The sequence below is a fragment of the Salvelinus namaycush genome, chromosome 18 (assembly GCF_016432855.1).
Source record: "Salvelinus namaycush isolate Seneca chromosome 18, SaNama_1.0, whole genome shotgun sequence".
Lineage (NCBI taxonomy): Eukaryota > Metazoa > Chordata > Actinopteri > Salmoniformes > Salmonidae > Salvelinus > Salvelinus namaycush.
The window spans coordinates 27,545,880-27,567,969 of record NC_052324.1 but is presented as its reverse complement, the minus strand read 5'-3'; the positions used below and the strand labels follow the sequence as shown (position 1 = coordinate 27,567,969).

At 45.2% G+C, this 22,090-nt stretch overlaps 1 protein-coding gene across 1 annotated transcript in view; it reads left to right on the top strand.

The window, feature by feature from the left end:
• The window catches only part of LOC120063283 (coronin-1C-A-like), a 57,856-nt gene that overhangs the window by 13,077 nt on the left and 22,689 nt on the right, over positions 1–22,090 (top strand). Inside the window, exon 2 of the mRNA XM_039013564.1 lies at positions 10,429–10,628. Coding sequence (XP_038869492.1) covers positions 10,431–10,628 — 198 coding nt within the window. The 5' untranslated portion in view covers positions 10,429–10,430. The remainder of the gene's footprint in view (positions 1–10,428; positions 10,629–22,090) is intronic.

Below are 22,090 nucleotides of genomic sequence, written 5' to 3'. Positions count from 1 at the left end.
GGCTACAGTGCTCCGCCATGCAAGACTCTCTGACCGAGCTCTGTTACACAACTCCCTCACCCAGCTATCACTGTTGTATACCAAAGTTGTCAAACCCCACCTGTCTGGCTTCCTGTCAACTTTTTCATATTCATTGCCTTTGAATCGTACAGTATGTTTCGTATGTGGGTTTTCTATGCACTAGCTGAACATTTAAAAACGTTTAAAGTTGTATGGACCAGATACAGCGAGCAGAACTGCATGATCTTCTTACACTTGCCGGAGTATCCTAATTTGGCCTAGCCTAACATCTTTTCTGTTCTCACAGAGCTTTGCTTCTTGATTGGCAGCAAAAGACTGGCTTAGTTCTGAACACTGCATGGCCCCTCTCTGACGCTGTAATGCTTACAAATTCTTCAGTCACATTTAGCACACATTATGAGCCATTTTTCACACCACTAATCTCTTCATATTAGTCATTGTAGAGCTACGGTACAGTGACTGCTACCCTATGTCACACTACTGGACTGCCAGTCCTGCTCTCTGTCCTTCGAGCAGTAGCCTGATATAGCCCCTTCAATGTTTATTTTTTTGTACGTGTGGAGACTTTTTGGATAATGGCATGTTCCCTCTTATTGTTTATAGAAATGTGATATCTGTATGTGATTCATGGCATGAAATTGGGCATTCCACTCTACCGGTTCAATTGATCTGAGAGCAGCTTGTCTTCAAATACTGCTCATGGACATGAGGCTTAATTAACTGTGCTGTGGTCATAGACAAACACCTCTCATAAATGCTTGACGTTTTTAAACATTCCATGGCTGGTATTTTACTGATGTTGCTAAGCAGCGTCTGTGTTTGCAAACATGGCCTGGAGACCTTACTGCGACTTGGCAGAGCCATCCAGTCTCAACCAAGTCTCAACTTCAGGCATGGCTGACTGACGGATTAGGCTACAGCAGACCACTGGTGCATCTGGCAACACAGCTTTTCCACCATCTCTCTGTCCAGCTGTCTGTCAGATGTCCCAGCCTCACCTAACTCGCAGCATATTTGCCAGGATCTGCAGCCGTGACCCTGCGTTGACCCCTGATGCAGGACCGTAGCAGAATGTCCCAGCATGCATTGCTCGCCGCCAGGGATGGAGAATGCTCATTATGCATTCTGGTCAGGCAGACCGGCGTGGTGACCAAACTGGAGCAGCAGGATATTTGTCTGACTGAGGGAAGCCCAGGGTCCAATGGGTGGGACAGACAGACAGGCAGGGCCTGTGATGAGCAGGCCAAGCCATGAGTGTCTGGCTGGGGCGGCTCTGCTCTGCTGGCAAAGGTCCTGTCACTACAGGAACAAACGGCTCATTATCCATGCATAGTTTCATTCTACTCCATCTGTGTACGATGTGTAGTAGACCTGGGAAGTTTTCTGTTTGCAGCAGATGGATCACTCGGACAGAGGGGAACCCTGTTGACCTTGTTATTTATTAAACCGTACATCAGCCGACATGGAACAGGTATCACATGTACCCCCCCCCCCAGCATCTATGCATTAATGTTTACTGTGATAATTAGCCATGGTCCTGCACACACTCAGGGGACCAATCAGGCTCCACTGTTCTGACTGAGCTAGGACCCTGGTGAGCTCTGCTGTTCACAATAGACCACAAGTCAATGATTGCCTCCCCCATTCTGTAGAGTTGGCTCCCTCCAGACAAGAGACCATATGGTGCCATTAGACACCCAGTAGGGAGAGACTGGCTTTAATTGAACATTTGGAGTGGTCCTCAATTAGCTTGTCATCCACTTGAGGACTGTCAGATAGCCAGTGTCTAAATACACACACACACCAGTTCCTTCCCATTTAACATGGGCACCACGATTTTGTTCCTGATGTAATCTGTTTAATGCATCTTTGCTACCACTGACATCTTGGCACCATAGAGAACTAAAATGTCTGGCGTCTACATGTCTTCCTGTATCATGCCTTAAGTTATTTCTGGAGTTGGCACGTGTTCTCTGTGTTGGATCACAAGCTCTCAGTATGGAATATGCAGGTTCAGGCAGCTTGATCGAAACTCATACAGGTTATAGCAATGTTCTGTACTGGGCTGCTCTAAAGCCAGCTGTTTCCACTATGTTCCCTCAGCCTTGGCATAATGAAGACATACAAGACTGGGGTCACATTTAGCCCTTTTCACACAGCTGAGGTGAAACGAGCGGTAGGCCTACTGTGCTAGCACAGTGCGGTTTAGGTCGGCATGATGGTGCGAAACACTGCCCACTGTGCCCCTAAAGCTGATTGGCATTAGCCAACCTTCAGACCACACAAACAGATCTAGACCAAGAGGGCTCAAACTGCACAGGCTGACATGCCAAAACATCAAATGATTAAGGACATTTTATGCAATTTTTCTATTTACAAATGTCCAAATGCCATGGCAATTCCCCACAGCTCCCAGCTGGTTGAAGGCCTAGTCTGTCCTGTGTCACTCACTGTAGTGGGTTTATACTTTTGGCAGGACAATACGCTAGATTGTTCAAATGACGTGGGTTTTTCTCTCTCCCTCTACATCAGTTTATGTACCAGCAGCACACAATCATATTATGCGGAAAAGCCATAGAGGACCATGGAAGACATCCTGTGAGGCTTTAAGTGTTGTTAGGTGGCCATATTGGCCCATACAGCTGTTATGACATACATTTTCAGGGCTTTGTGTGGAAAAATCTGAGTCTCATGTTATTCATATAGGATAAACCTTTTTTCTTATCGCATGTATGTCTTAGCTCAGTCTCTCAGAACACATTTTCTAATAGGGGTTTGTTTTCTGTTGTTAACCCCCTGTTCCATAGTAGGGTGGCCTTGGCTGAGCCTGAAGCATGACAACAGAGGTAATGAAGAGGTCAACAGGAGAAGGTGTCTGTTTGGGTTGGTTTGGACCCAGTGGACTAGGCATTGGGCCTCCCAGAGGAAATGGTGGTTGATTTTTAAGTGACTACAGAGCTGCCTGCCATTACAGAGAAGCACTGTGGTAGATCAGCCAGTGGGAGGGGGGGCAGACCGGGTCTTGGGGGCTTTCATTTCCTAAAACAAAGTCATCCTTGTTGAGTATTTTTGACGAAACGGCCCTCACACTGAGGAAGAACAATTTCCCGTTTTCTTCTGTTTGTGTTGGTTTGAGAAACAAGCAGATTGGAGAATGAAGATCATAAGTTAGGTGAGGGTCAGCATCAAATTTATTTTGTCACATACACGTGTTTAGCAGATGTTATTGCGGGTGTAGCGAAATGCTTGTGTTTTTAGCTCCAACAGTGTGGCTAATTCCCCTTGCTAACATAGATGTAACAAATAAGGACAAATGCATACCAGAACAATTCATTGAATGTATTGCCTACCCATTTAACTTTTACTGCCAAGGCCCTTCCCTCCTTTAGCTCCAGCATGGGGGGATACATGGGCTCTGTGCCCGACTGCCTGTAGCATGGTGAGGAGGGTGGTGATGGGAGGATCTGGGCTTGTATTCCACAAGGGTTATCAGTGGAAGTAGTGTTGCATATTATCTGCCTGTGTCAGTGCCACACCCCTCCACAGGAAGGACTTCCTGCCTGACTGACACCAAAGATGATCTACTATATTGACAAGATAAGAGTGACCGCTCTAACAATGGAAATATATGTCCTCAATGATTGAATGAATGCGAGATCATGCGTATCTGCCCTCTAGCCAATGAGATGGCAGATATGCATGTGAACAGGCACACCTAAATAGTTTTTTTTGAAAGTGGCCAGAAAGCCACATGCATCAACTTGTATCAGTAAGTTGATCAACTAAGCCTCATGTAATTCAACACACTCTTAACTCCATACAAAAATGGGATAATCTCACATGGACAGATTTTGGCCTGGGTAAATCCTCTCGCTTCGCCTCTGACACACCGGCACCACCACATGCCCTGCTTCGTCAGTGAATTAGGATGTGAATAGTAGATAGCCTTGTTCTGCTAGGTGGTCGTGCATCATATCAGTGGATCATGGCTAGACTACACAGATCTGAAGGTCAGATCAAATCAAAGTTTATTTGTCACATGTGCCCAATACAACAGGTGTAGACCTTACAGTCAAACGCTTACTTACAGGCTCTAACCAATAGTGCAAAAAAGGTATTAGGTGAACAATAGGTAAGTAAAGAAATAAAACGACAGTAAGACAGGCTATAAAAGTAGCGAGGCTGAATGAGGTAGTGTGTACATGTAGATATGGTTAAAGTGACTATGCATATATGATGAACAGAGAGTAGCAGTGGTGTAAAAGAGGGGGTGGTGGGTGGGACACAATGCAGATAGCCCAGTTAGCCAATGTGCGGGAGCACTGGTTGGTCGGCCCTATTGAGGTAGAATGTTCATGAATGTGTAGTTAGTGACTCTGCATATATGATAAACAGAGAGTAGCAGCAGCGTATAAAAGAGGGGTTGGGGGGGCAAACAATGCAAATAGTCCGGGTAACCTTTTGGTTACCTGTTCAGGAGTCTTATGGCTTTGGGGTAAAAACTATTTAGATGCCTTTTTGTCCTAGACTTGGCACTCTGGTACCACTTGCCGTGCGGTAGCAGAGAGAACAGTCTATGACTAGGGTGGCTGCAATCTTTGACAATGTTTAGGGCCTTCCTCTGACACCGCCTGGTGTAGAGGTCCTGGATGGCAGGCAGCTTAGCCCCAGTGATGTACTGGGCCGTACGCACTACCCTCTGTAGTGCCTTGCGGTCAGAGGCCGAGCAATTGCTGTACCAGGCAGTGATGCAACCAGTCAGGATGCTCACGATGTTGCAGCTGTAGAACCTTTTGAGGATCTCCGGAGAGAGACTTCTTTCTCAGGCTAAACTAAACAGTTGTAGGCTAGATGCTATACTATGTCCCAGAGAAGGGATGTGGCTATATGATGTAGGACCTAGTTAATTCTCCCTTACCTGGTTGCCTCAGCAACACTGTATTTCATCTGTTGAAGTTAGTCTGTTTTTAGTTGCCAAATCAGGTGTAAAAGGAGAGGTGATTTGAGTTGTTGAATAACAATGTATTAATCTAGTCAACTGAGTTAGGGCTGGGTGATATGGCGTAAAACTCATATCTCAATGTTTTTCAAACTTATGGGTGATTCTCAAATATATCTAGATGTTTTCTCTAAGCTTTGTTGTACAATTTAAAGGTCAAATACACTGCATTTAAAACGGTAAGCGATAAACTAATGAATTCAGAGCTTGTGTAATTATACATTGGTGGAATATAAGCCTTCCACAACCATAAGACCCACTTCGAATTTAATATTTTATCAAAATAGTTGTACCTGATCCTGATCTAGTTGTACCTAATCACTGATCTTGCTTTCAGATCCATCTATAAAAATGCAATTTTTCTAACAAATTTAAACAGAACCATGAATAATGCACATTCACGAATAATGTAGCAGGCATTAGTACCGGTCTCATAAACGATCTCTCAAGCACAAGCTAGTGAGTAGCCAGCTAATATTTATATTTCATGTTTATCCAACTTGGATCAAGGTATAATTTCACAAGCTCTGAATTCAGCGAACAAGGCAAAACAGTTGAATTGTTATGAACACAACCTTCTGTCTGTCTCCAACTGTTTGAACAGCATGCTAGTCTGTCCACTTTGTTCACATGTTGAAATCAAGTGGCCTACCTTATCAGAATGAGAACGATTTGCGCTAGCGATATGTGGTACTGCAATGCGCACGTGTCATTGAGCATTTCATTTTCCAGAATGAATGTTCATTGGTACATCTGTTTTAGTCTGCTCGAAATTTGAGTTTAAACAGGATATGGTTCAAAATGTTAACTTCTATATTACAGTAAAATAATATCTCCATGTGTTTGTCCATATGACAGATTTCTGTTTAACCAAACCTCAAATGCAAAGAGCGTGTTGAAACCGGTTGTCAGAGTGGAACATGTGATCCCTCATCTTTGTTGTGGGGAGGGGCTTGGGAGACAGGCGAAGCGAGAAGTTTCACTCTCGCTAAAATCTGTCCAAATTAAGCTTAATGCATTTCTGAGCTTTTTGCTTATTTTGAACATAAGCCTTCCCGCGTTTGGGACAACGACTCCCATTGTTTGGGCGGAGACATGAGCATATCGTCATTATATACAGATCTCTGGTGTGAATGGGAAGGTGCACAGAAGGAGTGAACGAGACCAGACCAAAAAGACATGAGAACAAGCGGCCATAAACACTCATAAAAAAACGAAAAATAAGAAGAACCTTGATTCTGCGATACAGGCATTTGGAATATCGCGCAAAAACATGAATTCGAGCCCACACGACAATTTCACACCTGTCTGCACACAATGTGGTTGTTTTGTCTTTGCATTCAATGACATAATGATGGCAGCATTCACTTTTCTGTTGTAAGAGGTACTATAGGCTTAGTTAATAAACTAAGACAGTGGCCCAGTTTTGTGATTAAGTTATGAACAATTCCATGGTAACAGAAATACACCTGAGACTCGGATTGTTCACTTTAAAATGTATACCAAACAAAAACGATTGAAAAACCAAAGTCAAATCAAATTTTATTTGTCACATACACATGGTTAGCAGATGTTAATGCGAGTGTAGCGAAATGCTTGTGCTTCTAGTTCCGACAATGCAGTAATAACCAACGAGTAATCTAACAATTCCACAACTACTACCTTATACACACAAGTGTAAAGGGATAAAGAATATGTACATATATGAATGAGTGATGGTACAGAACGGCATAGGCAAGATGCAGTAGATGGTATAGAGAACAGTATATACATATGAGATGAGTAATGTAGGGTATGTAAACATTATATTAAGTGGCATTGTTTAAAGTGGCTAGTGATACATTTTTACATACATTTCCATCAATTTCCATTATTAAAGTGGCTGGAGTTGAGTCAGTATGTTGGCAGCAGCCACTCAATGTTAGTGATGGCTGTTTAACAGTCTGATGGCCTTGAGATAGAAGCTGTTTTTCAGTCTCTCGGTCCCTGCTTTGATGCACCTGTACTGACCTCGCCTTCTGGATGATAGCGGGGTGAACAGGCAGTGGCTCGGGTGGTTGTTGTCCTTGATGATCTTTATGGCCTTCCTGTGACATCGGGTGGTGTAGGTGTCCTGGAGGGCAGGTAGTTTGCCCCCGGTGATGCGTTGTGCAGACCTCACTACCCTCTGGAGAGCCTTACGGTTGTGGGCGGAGCAGTTGCCGTACCAGGCGGTGATACAGCCCGACAGGATGCTCTCGATTGTGCATCTGTAGAAGTTTGAGTGCTTTTGGTGACAAGCCGAATTTCTTCAGCCTCCTGAGGTTGAAGAGGCGCTGCTGCCCCTTCACAACGCTGTCTGTGTGGGTGGACCAATTCAGTTTGTCTGTGATGTGTACACCGAGGAACTTAACTTTCCACCTTCTCCACTACTGACCCGTCGATGTGGATAGGGGGGTGCTCCCTCTGCTGTTTCCTGAAGTCCACAATCATCTCCTTTTGTTGAGTGTGAGGTTATTTTCCTGACACCACACTCCGAGGGCCCTCACCTCCTCCCTGTAGGCCATCTCGTCGTTGTTGGTAATCAAGCCTACCACTGTAGTGTCATCCGCAAACTTGATTGAGTTGGAGGCGTGCATGGCCACGCAGTCGTGGGTGAACAGGGAGTACAGGAGAGGGCTCAGAACGCACCCTTGTGGGGCCCCAGTGTTGAGGATCAGCGGGGTGGAGATGTTGTTACCTACCCTCACCACCTGGGGGCGGCCCGTCAGGAAGTCCAGGACCCAGTTGCACAGGGCGGGGTCGAGATCCAGGGTCTCGAGCTTGATGACGAGTTTGGAGGGTACTATGGTGTTAAATGCTGAGCTGTAGTCAAAGAACAGCATTCTCACATAGGTATTCCTCTTGTCCAGATGGGTTAGGGCAGTGTGCAGTGTGGTTGCGATTGCGTCGTCTGTGGACCTATTGGGTCCGTAAGCAAATTGGAGTGGGTCTAGGGTGTCCGGTAGGGTGGAGGTGATATGGTCCTTGACTAGTCTCTCAAAGCACTTCATGATGACGGAAGTGAGTGCTACGGGGCGGTAGTCGTTTAGCTCAGTTACCTTAGCTTTCTTGGGAACAGGAACAATGGTTGCCCTCTTGAAGCATGTGGGAACAGCAGACTGGGATAAGGATTGATTGAATATGTCCGTAAACACACCAGCCAGCTGGTCTGCGCATGCTCTGAGGACGCGGCTGGGAATGCCGTCTGGGCCTGCAGCCTTGCGAGGGTTAACACGTTTAAATGTTTTACTCACCTCGGCTGCAGTGAAGGAGAGCCTGCAGGTTTTGGTGTCAAATTTTGGTATTGTCCTCAAAGCGAGCAAAAAAGTTATTAAGCCTGTCTGGGAGCAAGACATCCTGGTCCGCGACGGGGCTGGTTTTCTTTTTGTAATCCGTGATTGACTGTAGACCCTGCCACATACCTCTTGTGTCTGAGCTGTTGAATTGCGACTCTATTTTGTCTCTGTACTGGGACTTAGCTAGTTTGATTGCCTTGCGGAGAGAATAGCTACACTGTTTGTATTCGGTCATGTTTCCGGTCACCTTGCTCTGGTTAAAAGCAGTGGTTCGCGCTTTCAGTTTCACGCGAATGCTGCCGTCAATCCACGGTTTCTGGTTTGGGAATGTTTTAATCGTTGCTGTGGGTACGACATCGTCAATGCACTTTCTAATGAACTCGCTCACCGAATCAGCGTATTCGTCAATGTTGTTGTTGGACGCAATGCGGAACATATCCCAATCCACGTGATCGAGGCAGTCTTGAAGCGTGGAATCAAATTGGTCGGACCAGCGTTGAACAGACCTGAGCGAGGGAGCTTGTTTTAGTTTCTGTTTGTAGGCTGGAAGCAACAAAATGGAGTCGTGGTCAGCTTTTCCGAAAGGAGGGCGGGGGAGGGCCTTATATGCGTCGCGGAAGTTAGTATAACAATGATCCAAGGTTTTACCAGCCCTGGTAGCACAACCATAGTTTAACCAACCATACAACTATTATGCAGAAGGACTACTTTTAAGAATTTACACCACATTTGGCAAACGTATTTACAGGAGTTGTATGGCTTTAACTTTAAAATATATGCCAAACAATCATTTCAAAGAGAGATGAGACTCCGCGTAATTCTGTTACCAAGGAATTGCCCTTAGCAGGAGGATATCTTTGAAAACTAGGTTACTGCTTATTGGCCTCTCAGATGTGACTTCACTTGTAGATGTTAAAAATACATGTCTTCCAAAGCGCCCTCAGATTTTATTCCTGGCTGAGTATTTAATCTGAACAACCTACCAAGTCCCTGACTGTACTATATTTGAATTGGAAATGTCTTATTTTTGTTGGGAAATGGCACTTAAGTAGGTGGGCTATTCAATGGATGAAAGATGGTTCTTGTATTTCTAAGTTGTTTGATAGTTAGCATAATGCAAGATGAAAGAAAAACAAATGAAATGTGATGAGGTGTGAGCCTTGTTATGTCAAAAATGTTCATGTGCTAGGGTGGGGCTTAAAGAAATATCCATGTATATGCCTAGATATCTGAGGTTATTTGAGGATTACCATTTCTCCCTGCCAAGCATTTTATCTCTTGGTTTTATTAGACTGTGATTACACTTTAACCTTCATGGCAAAGCCTACGCTAACATTATTTTCCAGTCCAGGAATTCACTCAGGGAGGCTTTGCTTGCCCAGCTTTGCTATCATCTCTTTCTGTCTTGCTCTCTCGGCCTAATTTCTGCCTACTCTTATTATTTAGCTCCTCGTTGCCTGTGTATGAGGAAGTACACAATAGCCAGTGTAGGCCTAATTCTGGTGGTGGAACAAAGGAATGATACAGCAGAGCTATGCTCATTGCTCAACTCTAGATAATTGGCACCCATGCTGAATGTCAGCCTGGTTGTGTGTCAGAGGGATGGGGAAGGAGGGTTAGTCTGATCTGTCATATGCCTCCTCTCTCTGGCTGTACTATGCTGCTGTAGAACATTACCTTAAGTGACGTCCCAAATGGCACCATATTCCCTATATAGTGCACTACTTTTGACCAGGTCCCATTTGGGATGCATGCTTAGTCTGACTGAGGCAGAGCCTCACATCTGGGAGGGGAATGTGTAAAGGGCTCAGTCACACATGCAATCAATCTGTCTTGCAGAGTAGCAGTCACAGCTAGGGGACAGGACGTTCAAGGCACCCATGTCTCACAAGCAGTAAACACGTATACATGTGAGAGCTGCAGCCTTTCTACTTCTCAGCCATGTAGCACCTTTTCTTTAAAGAATTGTCATTTGAGATGTTATAGGCCTAAAATCCCTGACTGCTTGGTTTTTTCTTTTCCCTTTGATTGTGAGTGTGACAGTTTCCAAACTTAAACCCCAACTTTTCTCCCCCCCCGTCCTCTATCCAGATATGTTCAGGCGAGTTGTGCGAGCGAGCAAATTCCGTCATGTCTTTGGCCAGGCGTTGAAGAATGACCAGTGCTACGATGACATCAGAGTGTCACGGGTCACATGGGACAGCTCGTTCTGCGCCGTCAATCCCAAGTTTGTCGCCATCATCATAGAAGCCAGCGGGGGCGGGGCCTTCCTGGTCCTCCCTCTTAACAAGGTGAGTCAGATTATTGACTATTAAAAACTGCATTGCATAGATCTGTCAATGGGTTTCGCAAGGAAACTTATGTCAAGCAGAGGTTTATACATTAATATGGGCATGTGCTATTGCTGCCTGAGCAGATTTGGGCTTTGGCCTAGTTTGACCTGTCCTTACATCTGTGGCTTTGACACACACTTCCCACACACACACCTCCCCCTGGGGACATGACGGAGTGTGTCTGCGTGGCTTTGGCCTGGGCCAGCCCCCCTCCTTCCCAGAGTCAGTTTCAACACGCCCTGTTTGCAGGGAACAACCACGCACGTCACACACAGCGAAATGTACTGCTCAGACCCACACACATCCAGGGGAAATCACACATTGGCCACCTACAAATCCCAACCCTGCAGTTATTTATTTTTTTATTTTTGTGTGTGTTCGAGAGCCTACATATTTCCCTTAGTCATTCATGAGGAGAAAGCAGCAGCATATTGTGTAGCAGCATCACATAAACATGTTTCAGGTTGTGGACAGACGGGGATATTTTGCTGTGTGAGATTGGATGGATTCTGACAAGCTGGGTTGCTCAGCAGTGCAGGCAGCAGTACATACTGGTGGTGGTCAGTGGTGAGAGACTGCAGTCTGACTGGCCCAGATGTGGGTGACCGATACTACAGATTCACTATTCTGAAGATCATAATAAGTGCCATTTTTTTTTTTATCAATACAAGGGTTTGTTAGTAACTCAAGTCTGTGTTCACCTCTCCTATATTTTGAACAGAAAGAAAGCAAAAGCCCCGTCAGCTTAGCAGCAGTTGTTTTAATGACCTTAAATTAACCAGCTGTCAAAGATTTACAGTTCATTATTGTCATTCATCTTCTTTTGAGGGACAATACAGTACCATAGAATATTGTAGCAGCTAAAATCCACCTTTTTGTTATTTGTGCCTGTTGGCTCTTTCCGATATCCTCAGTAGCTGGGTGACGTGTGTGTGATTGTGTACTCACCGTGGTTGATGTAGGAGGATAATATTACTTAAAGGGATACTATGGGATTTTGCTAGTGAAGCCATTTATCTACTTACTCAGAGTCCGATGAACTTGTGGATACCATTTTTATGCATCTGCATTCAGTATAAAAGTAGTTTCGCGAGCCATTGCTAACTAGTGTTGGCGCATTGACTGGACATCTATGGTAATAGCTAGCATAATAGCTCTAGTTTTGCTAGTTAGCCACTGGGCTGGCGCTAGTTAGCCACTGGGCTGTGGACACCTCTTCAAATTAGTGGATTCGGCTATTTCAGCCACACCGTTGCTGACAGGTGTATAAAGTTGAGCAGACACCCATGCAATCTCCATAGACAAACATTGCACTAGAATGGCCTTACTACTTCTGAAGATCTTAGTGACATGGCATCGTCATAGGATGCCACCTTTCCAAGAAGTCAGTTTGTCAAATTTCTGCCCTGATAGAGCTTCCCCGGTCAACTAAGTGCTGTTATTGTGAAGTGACAACGTCTAGGAGCAACAAGTGGTATGCCACAAGCTCACAGAATGGAACAGCTGAGTGCTGCAGCACGTATAAATTGTCTGTCCTCTGTTGCAACACTCACTACTGATTTCCAAACTGACTCTGGACGCAGCGTCAGCACAAGAACTGTTTGTCGGGAGCTTCATGAAATGGGTTTCCATGGCCGAGGAGCCGCACACAAGCCTAAGCTCACCATGTGCAATGCTAAGTGTCAGCTGTAAAGCTTGCCGCCGTTGGACTCTGGAGCAGTGGAAATGCCTTCTCTGGAGTGCTGAATCACGCTTGACCATCTGGCAGTACGAAGGACAAATCTGGGTTTGGCCAGGAGAACGCTACCTGCCCCAATGCATAGTGCCAACTGTAAAGTTTGGTGGATGAGGAACAATGGTCTGGGGCTGTTATTCATGTTTTGGGCTAAGCCCCTTAGTTCCAGTGAAGGGAAATCTTAACGCTACAGCATACAATGACATTCTAGATGATTCTGTGCTTCCAGATTTGTGGTAACAGTTTGCAGAAGGCCCTTTCCTGTTTCATCATAACAATGCCCCCGTGCACAAAGCGAAGTCCATGCAGAAATGGTTTGTCGATCGGTGTGGAAGAACTTGACTGGTCTGCACAGAGCCCTGACCTCAACTCCATCGAACGCCTTTGGGATGAATTGGAACGCCGACTGTGAGCCAGGCCTAATCCCCCAACATCAGTCTTCGACCTCTAATGCTCTTGTGGCTGCAGCAATATTCTAACTTCTAGTGGAAAGCCTTCCCAGAAGAGTGGAGGCTTTTATAGCAGCGAACTGGGGACCAACTCCATATTAATGCCCATGATTTTGGAATGAGATGTTTGATGAGCAGGTGGCCACAAACTTTGTCGTGTAGTTCGCATGCAGTTTGAAGGAAGTTACTGAGACACACACATGGTCTCCACGAGTTAATCTGACTAGTGGGAAGTAGAAAAAGGGCTTCATTGCCAAAGTCCCAAATTATCCCTTTTGGGGTATTAAAGTGTATTTTTAGAGGAAAGCATCTAAACTGGTTTCAGATATTTGATACAAGCAGGACATGGGACCTAGGAGGACCGAATAGGGTGAGGAGTGTTACAATGCCTTTGGAAGCTAGGCTGTTCCTGATGGATGGCAAAGGCCAGCCAGGCAAGCCTTTTTTTTCTTCAGCTTTGCCCTTTTTAACAGCAAGGTTGTTTTCCAGTTAATGTCTGTTTTGCATACAGTAAATAAACATGCATTTCAGATTTCACTACAGGGAGGACAAACAGTTTAAGTGTCTGAGCAACTGGGATGATTGTGTCAGCTCTCCCTGAGTGAGGTTTCCCAACCCTCACTATAGGCTGGCAGGCTCTCAGTTATTGCATTGTGTACAACACAAACTAAACCAAAGGCCTCTGGGGACAGGACCTCTCTGTGCTGCTCAGCTCCATATAAGGGCCTTAAAGCGCTCAGACCACTTTGCTCTACCCTCAGCTTGGAGATGAACAGCATTTGGACAGTGTTTGGTTGTAAACAGTTGCCTGAACACCCACTCCTGGGGTCATGCAGGTTGGCATGCTTTCTCTGTTCAGCAATTAATTGGCTACATTAGGTTATGATGTATGAAAAAATGGTGTAATGTAATTAAATGCAAGTCATTAGCCTATTCTTGCATTGAATTTCATTTTTTAATTTAATTGTCATTGAGTTTTTTTTACATCAAAATACGACTGTCTTAAAGGGGCAAACGTTCCAAACGAGACATTGACTGGCTAGCCCCAATGCTAAGTTTCTTTTTGCAGACTATCAACAGTAGCCAGCATATTGCTAGTATGTTCACAATTGATGGTTTACTTTTGTGAATCACTTTCCCTAAAATAAACTGAGTGGATTTTTTGCTTTGGACGGCTCACATGTGCTGTGTGAAGGCATCAACTCATGTAGGCCTAGTTCTTGAAGTTATGACTTGCGGCAGCATGAATGAACGGCTGATCATATTGCTCATACAAATAGCATGACTTTTCTGTCTTTAGTCTACAATGGTTAAAGCCAGTAAAAACATGTCGGTCCAGTGACTAACGAGATCCACTGGCATGACATGTTTTTACTGGCCCTAGGCCAGCGGGACATCGTTAATGTCGGACCAACCCCCCCCCCCCCATAATTAGTTTAATTCAAGTGTAGAAGGTCAGACAGTCGTTGAAGCCAACGGGGTCTCTGGTCTAATGTCCCTCTAACCTCATTAGTTGTTGTTATTAGTGTCATTAGTGGTCAGTAGTAGATGTCTGGCTGCAGCAGACACGTGCACACACAGAGCCTGGTGGTGTTCCTGTATGTCTGGTCCAGCGGGGCCAGCCAGCCATGGCAATGTCAGCCAGCCATGGCCTGATATACAGTAAGTTCTGTCTGTGTGGTTTTGACAGCCTGTAACCAGAGCAGGCCATTGGTGGACCGTGTCATTTGACTCTGCTATGGTCTTGGGAAGCCGATCCTCTGGCCTGTCATCACACAGCCATGCACCTTACTCAATACAGCCATGCACCTTACTCAATACAGCCACCGCCTGCCTGTCCCGCTCCCAGACCCTGGCTGTGTCTCAGGGATAGACCAATGATTTATATACACACTGACGGGGTGCGATTTTGAAGCCACCGCGCCTCCATTTGGCACTCCCCCCACCTTTGTAAAAATTATTTTGGAAGCTATAAAATGTATTTAATGTCTACATTTTGTTTTTGCTTTCTATTAGACACATTAATGCATATGTTTAAATTATATTATGTGAGCTAAACATCAAATATTTTTTTTCCCTTAAAGTATAATTTTTTTAAAGTTATGTTACTGTGCCCACTACAACACAAACTTAAATGCATGTAATTTTGTCCTTAACATGTCATTGAAATACTGTAGAATTCCAGTCATTCCTATGGATGACTGCTTCTTCTGGGGAGTGCCAATATGGCCGACCAGTGACTTCAAAGGCTATTGTTGGCCAATGCATAGCATCAGCAATTCATAGTTTATATACATAATTGGGCTAGACTGGCTTTTGATTCTCTGACTTCTGAGGGATCATTCTACTGTGGGTTTGACCCTGACTCTGTACAGTAAAGCCGTCAATGGCATCAAAATCTGCACGTGAGTAGAGGGTCAATTCAAACACTATGTAGCGAATGTCAACTAAGTTGTATTTGTGTTTGCTATGTAGCTCTTGTGATTTGTTTCTTTTGACTCACCTTATGTCCACGGGATCAACTGTACCTGCCTGCGCTAAACAGTTGTTAGCTCACGAACGTGAGGAGAGTTGTAGCTAGTACACCCGAGCAGTTTATAGAATTCACTTAGTCTCGTTCGTCTACATAACAGTATGCTCTCTTGAAATCAGAGTTCCTTGAGTTTCCCAGCTGTAGCCTGCCTAGGCTATATGCCTACTATGATCGAAATCAACACTGGTAGGCTGCAATTGTTTTCAAATATGTAGCCTATTTGACTGATAAACCTTCTTACAGCCCAATACATTTAAACTACTATAGTCTACTTAGCATAGGGAAGATCATAATCCCTTTTCTATAAACGAACCATGCAATTTATCTGCTTATTTTACCAGCATTGAACCGCGTAGAAGCAAGGATAAAATAGACTTGCTTTATAATTTGACGCCATTGACCCTCGCGGCCCGTCTGTTCTCTCATTTACTCCTGTGCATTCTAATTCCAGCGTGTACGTGCTCGTTCATGCGCGTAAAAAAAAATACTTTATTTAAATTTGGGCTTCAGGGTGTGTTCGTAGGACAAAGTCTGCTTTGACTGGTGAATTAAAAGTGGACAGAGTGATTGCTTTTACGCGCAGAGCGAAGGGCAATTTCCGCAAGCTGAGGATTAAAAAAGGCTCCCATGTTTTCAGATCTGATTACATACTGGCTGGCAGCATGGACTAATCTCCTTTTTAATGTTCCATCAACACGCTATGCTCTAAAACACTAAGAAAAGTTAATATCGTTTCAAATGGCCATTAAGTGTTTTGAATTATTTGGCTTGTGGCTTTGGTTACCAAAAATGTAATATTTCAGAGAAAGGGTAGGTTCAGGCTGCTGTCTCCATATAACTTTAGAGAACACACATCTATCTCTATGGCAGCGTGGAGAATACTACTCTACAAACAGGAATGTTACACTGCATTTATTAACACTGCAGTATCAGGGTTTCAGGGTTGTCTTCTGCAACTGCAGCCTTTTAAAATGACTTTGCGCCATAGATTTGGAGACAACTTCCTGATTTTATAGATGACCTTTCTGATTTGAATGAGGCTATGGAGCTCTAGGTATTCTGATCATGGCTTAGCTGAGTATTTCTTCCTCAACAAAACAGGCACTCCCGGTGTGGTGGTCTATCCAAGATGGCGTAGCAGTCAGACATACACGGGACACGACAAGACATTCGTATATATTTTTAACCTCAATTTCAACATACTCTCCTGCAACCCATCTCCCCCAATGTGGTATGGATCTGCTATTTTCTATACTTTAGAACTGGAATCCCCAACAGAAGCTAGCCAGCTAACTATCTACTAGCTAGTAGTCAGCCACTGCTAGCGGTCATCAGCTAACCTCAGCCCGGTCAACTCCTGCCAGTCTGCACAGCGCGATTCAAACCAGAGCATATCGGACTGCTTTTTCTCTACCACATCTCCTCATCTCCGGATTCCTACCGCAAGCTGTGAACCTTTACACATGATCACCGCAGCTAGCTGCTATCCGAGTGGCTACTCCTGGAGCTAGCCCCGAGCTAGGCCCACCTCCTGGCTAGCTGAAGAGGTCCGTCAGCCAATTTCTTGGGCTACAATACCTATTTTGCCAATTGGCCTGGACCTTTTTACTGCCTACACAGTTCCCTGCCGATCCATCACGACTGGTGTGCCGACGTAACCGTCCGAGGGGGCTTCAACAGACTCTTCCGTTGCGACGTCCCCCTAAGGCCCTTCTGCTAGCCCCGGCCTGCTAGCTGTTTGAGTTGCCGTTTCTATAGCTCACCTAGCTACTCACTGGACCCTATGATCACTCGGCTACGCATTGCTCTCCCTAATGTCAATATGCCTTGTCCGTTTTGGTTAGTGTTTATTATCTTATTTCACTGTAGAGCCTCCAGCCCTGCTCAATATGCCTTAGCTAGCCCTTTTGTTCCCCCTCCCACACATGCGGTGACCTCACCTGGTTTTTAAATGGTGTCTCTAGAGACACAACCTCTCATCGTCACTCAATGCCTAGGTTTACCTCCACAGTATTCACATCCTACAATACCCTTGTTTGTACATTATGCCTATTCTTCCGCGCCCAGAAACCTGATCCTTTTACTCTCTGTTCCGAACACACTAGACGACCAGTTCTTATAGCCTTTAGCCGTACCCTTATCCTACTCCTCCTCTGTTCCTCTGGTGATGTAGAGGTTAATCCAGGCCCAACAGCGCCTAGCTCCACTCCTATTCCCCAGGTGCTCATTTGTTGACTTCTGTAACCGTAAAAGCCTTGGTTTCATGTATGTTAACATTAGAAGCCTCCTCAAAGTTTGTTTTATTCACTGCTTTAGCACACTCTGCCAACCCGGATGTCCTAGCCGTGTTTGAATCCTGGCTTAGGAAGGCCACCCAAAATCCTGAAATTTCCACCCCCAACTATAACATTTTCCGACAAGATAGAACTGCCAAACGGGGCGGAGTTAGCCTGCAGAGTTCTGTCATCCTATCCAGGTCTGTGCCCAAACAATTCGAGCTTCTACTTTTAAGAAGCCACCTTTCCAGAAACAAGTCTCTCTCTGTTGCCGCTTGTTATAGACCACCTTCAGCCCCCAGCTGTGTCCTGGACACCATATGTGAATTGATTGCCCCCCATCTATCTTCAGAGCTCGTACTGTTAGGTGACCTAAACTAGGACATGCTTAACACCCCGGCCGTCCTACAATCTAAGCTAGATGCACTCAATCTCACACAAATTATCAATGAACCTACCATGTATAACCCCAAATCCGTAAACATGGGCACCCTCATAGATATCATCCTGACCAACCTGCCCTCTAAATACACCTCTGCTGTCTTCAACCAGGATCTCAGCGTTCACTGCCTCATATCCTGCGTCCGTAATGGGTCTTCGGTCAAATGACCACCCCTCATCACTGTCAAACGCTCCCTAAACACGTCAGCAAGCAGGCCGTTCTAATCGACATGGCCCGGGTATCCTGTAAGGATATTGACCTCATTCCGTCAGTAGAGGATGCCTGGTTATTCTTTTAAAAGTGCCTTCCTCACCATCTTAAATGAGCATGCCCCTTTCAAAAAATATAGAACCAGGAACAGATATAGCCTTTGGCTCACTCCAGACCTGACTGCCCTTGACCAGCACAAAAACATCCTGTGGCGTACTGCATTAGCATCGAATAGCCCCCGCGATATGCAACTTTTCAGGGAACCAATATACACAGGCAGTTTGAAAAAGCTAGTCTTTGCTTTCCTAACAGAAATTTGCATCCTGTAGCACAAACTCCAAAAAGTTCTGGGACACTAAAGTCCATGGAGAGTAAGAGCACCTCCTCCCAGCTGCCCACTGCACTGAGGCTAGGAAACACAGTCACCACGATAAATCCACGATAATTGAGAATTTCAATAAGCATTTTTGTACGGCTGGCCATGCTTTCCACCTGGCTAACCCTATCCCGGTCAAAAGCTCTGCACCCTCCACAGCATCTTTCCCAAGCCTCCCCCATTTCTCCTTCACCCAACTCCAGATAGCTGATGTTCTGAAAGAGCTGCAAAATCTGGACCCCTACAAATCAGCTGGGCTAGACAATCTGGACCCTCTATTTCTAAAATTATCCGCGGCAATTGTTGCAACCGCTTTTACTAGCCTGTTCAACCTCTTTCGTATCGTCTGAGATCCCCAAAGATTGGAAAGCTGCCGCCTTTATCCCCTTCTTCAAAAGGGGAGACACTCTAGACCCAAAGTGTTACAGGCCTATATCTGTCCTACCCTACCTTTTCTAAAGTCTTCGAAAGCCAAGTTAACAAACAGCTCACCGACCATTTCAAATCCCACCATACCTTCTCCGCTATGCAATCTGGTTTCAGAGCTGGTCATGGGTGCACCTCAGCCACGCTCAAGGTCCTAAATGATATAACCGCCATCGATAAGAGACAATACTGTGCAGCTGTATTCATCGACCTGGCCAAGGCTTTCGACTCTGTCAATCACCACATTCTTATCGGCAGACTCAACAGCCTTGGTTTCTCAAATGACTGCCTCGCCTGGTTCACCAACTACTTCTCTGATAGACAAATTGGAGGGCCTGTTGTCTAGACCTCTGGCAGTCTTTATGGGGGTGCCACAGGGTTCAATTCTCGGGCCAACTCTCTTCTCTGTATACATCAATGATGTCGCTCTTGCTGCTGGTGAGTCTCTGATCCATCTCTACGCAGACGACACCATTCTGTATACTTCTGGCCCTTCTTTGGACACTGTGTTAACTAACCTCCAGACGAGCTTCAATACCATACAACTCTCCTTCCGTGGCCTCCAACTGCTCTTAAATGCAAGTAAAACTAAATGCATGGTCGCAGTTGTAAATGAGAACTTGTTCTCAACTGGCCTACCTGGTTAAATAAAGGTGAAAAAAAATAAAGAATCTTAATGGCTCAACCCCTACACACAATGTCAAACGTAGCCTCATAGCAGGGCACAGGGTTCAGATCAATATGTCTTCGCATGTCTCTCTGACTCTCTGCCATGTCTTCTCTTTTTCATGAGCGCGCACACACACACACACTATAGCCCATGTGAGGGTGGACAGGCCCATCTGCCCATGCTGTGCTGTTCACAGCCTGTTTGGGCAGCCAGCTGCTCAGATCCTTTGTCTCTCGCTCACTCCCAGCCAGGCTCTTTGTCACCGCAGCATTCGGCCTGCTGAGGGGGGCTGGATGTGGAACGAGGGTGCTGTTCCTTGAATCCAATCCCCAAAATATGGCCCTTCTGATATGCGTACTGTGGCCCTCATTTTATCTTCAAATGTTCTACCTCCCTATCCACATCCAGCATGGTTGGTGTTAAGTCCGAGAACCACATAAACCCTCCATGTAAGTGTAGGTTTGAGCTTTGACTGAAGGTGTCTTGAGATTCACCCTTCATACTTTCCTTGCACTTGTCTATTATCCTGTGTGTGTGTGTGTGTGTGCTTGGACACGTTGGCTTGAGCTTGTGGATCGATGTGTGTGGCCATAAGTTGCCTGTGGTATTGGTCAGTCAGTATCACAGAGATGAGCTGGGTGTGTCTCTGTGTAGGAGGTGGTTCCTGTGGCAGGCCAAGATGACTCAGCGCCTCGCCTCATTGTTGCTGCCTGCATGTTTGGCTGCGTCCTGTCAGGACCGAGAGGGATGTGTGGAGGTGTCAGGTGTCTGACTGAATGCATGATGTCTTCAACCCTCATGCTTTCAATCTCCTTTCTCTCTGCGCCTGACGCAATGTAATATATTCCCTCATTTCCATATGAAGGAAGCAGTGGGAGACTGCATGCTGTAGCAACTGCACTGAGACATTCCTGCTTTGTCCTCTCAATCTGCCTGACCCAACTCTGTAGAGGGGTGGGGGGGGGTCTCTAAGGGAAAAAATAAATAAACCACAATTTATGATTTATATTCTCATACCTTGAAAGCCCTCATGTGAGTCAGTCAAGCATGAAATTGTTGAATTCTTCTTGGTGACTGGCTGGCTCAGTAGCCTCTTTCTTTATTTCCCATGTGTAGTCACCATGTGTTGATCAGTGTGTTACAATAAAGTTATTCTGACTGAGTCAGTAGGTTTCTTCTGTCCGTTCTGGGACTCTTTTGGGATAAAAGTACAGTCAGGACACTGTGTACGAGGTCATGTTCTCAACCAGTGGTTCAAAAACTCTTTCTTCACAGTAGAGAGAAATCAGATTCGGCCATGTTTTGTTTGGGCCAGTCCTCAATCCCTCATTCATCCAGAGCTCACCCTTTTGGCTTAAGAGATCCCTGGGTGTATTACACACACGTGCTCTTCCTCACACACACACACACACACACACACACACCAGGGTTTCCGTTCGTGGTACCTGACAGATTTGACCGGCAGCATTTAAATTAACTGGACATTTGAGAAATGTACCAGACCCATGTGCATTGGGTGTGTAATCTAATTCAAGCATCCACCCACGGTGCGCAGAATGACAAATCACATTTACATTATGGTAATTCATCTTAACATGCAACTCGAGGATGCAACGGCATGCTTCCTTCTTACCGAATTCCGATGTGCACTTTGAAGATATTTAAGCTGTTCCGTTACTTTTCCTCAGCCAACAAGACAAGTAGCAAACAGCAAAATCACTAGCCTATGTCAGTCTACTATCCCCTATAGTAGGAAGGTTTACATATTCTATTGGTCAGCTTGTCGTTCTCTGCAAGAAATAAATGGCCAATTCCAAACAGACTCTGGGACAGTAGTGGAACGATGGATCCCAAATTCATAGAACCATTAGGCTACATTGTTATAAGTAGTGAGGCTGATGCAACCGATCAGAACGTTTAGCTTAAAATGTTGATAAACTATAAGCGCAGTAATGTGCACAAGGCAGTAAGTTATACTCAAATGTTCGTTCCATAATGCAATTAGCAGGAGAAAAAAGTACCCGGCACTTGATGGAGATGCCGTTGCCGCCACGTTTCTGTGGTCTGGTTTTGACTAGGCTACTTCGAAGCAAGGTAAGACATGCCTCATAATAAACTCAGCAACAAAAGAAACTTCCCTTTTTCAGGACCCTGTCTTTCATAGGTAATTCGTAAAAATCCAAATCACTTCACAGGTCTTCATTGTAAAGGGTTTAAACACAGTTTCCCATGTTTGTTCAATGAACCATAAACAATGAATGAACATGCACCTATGGAACGGTTGTTAAGACGCTTACAGATGG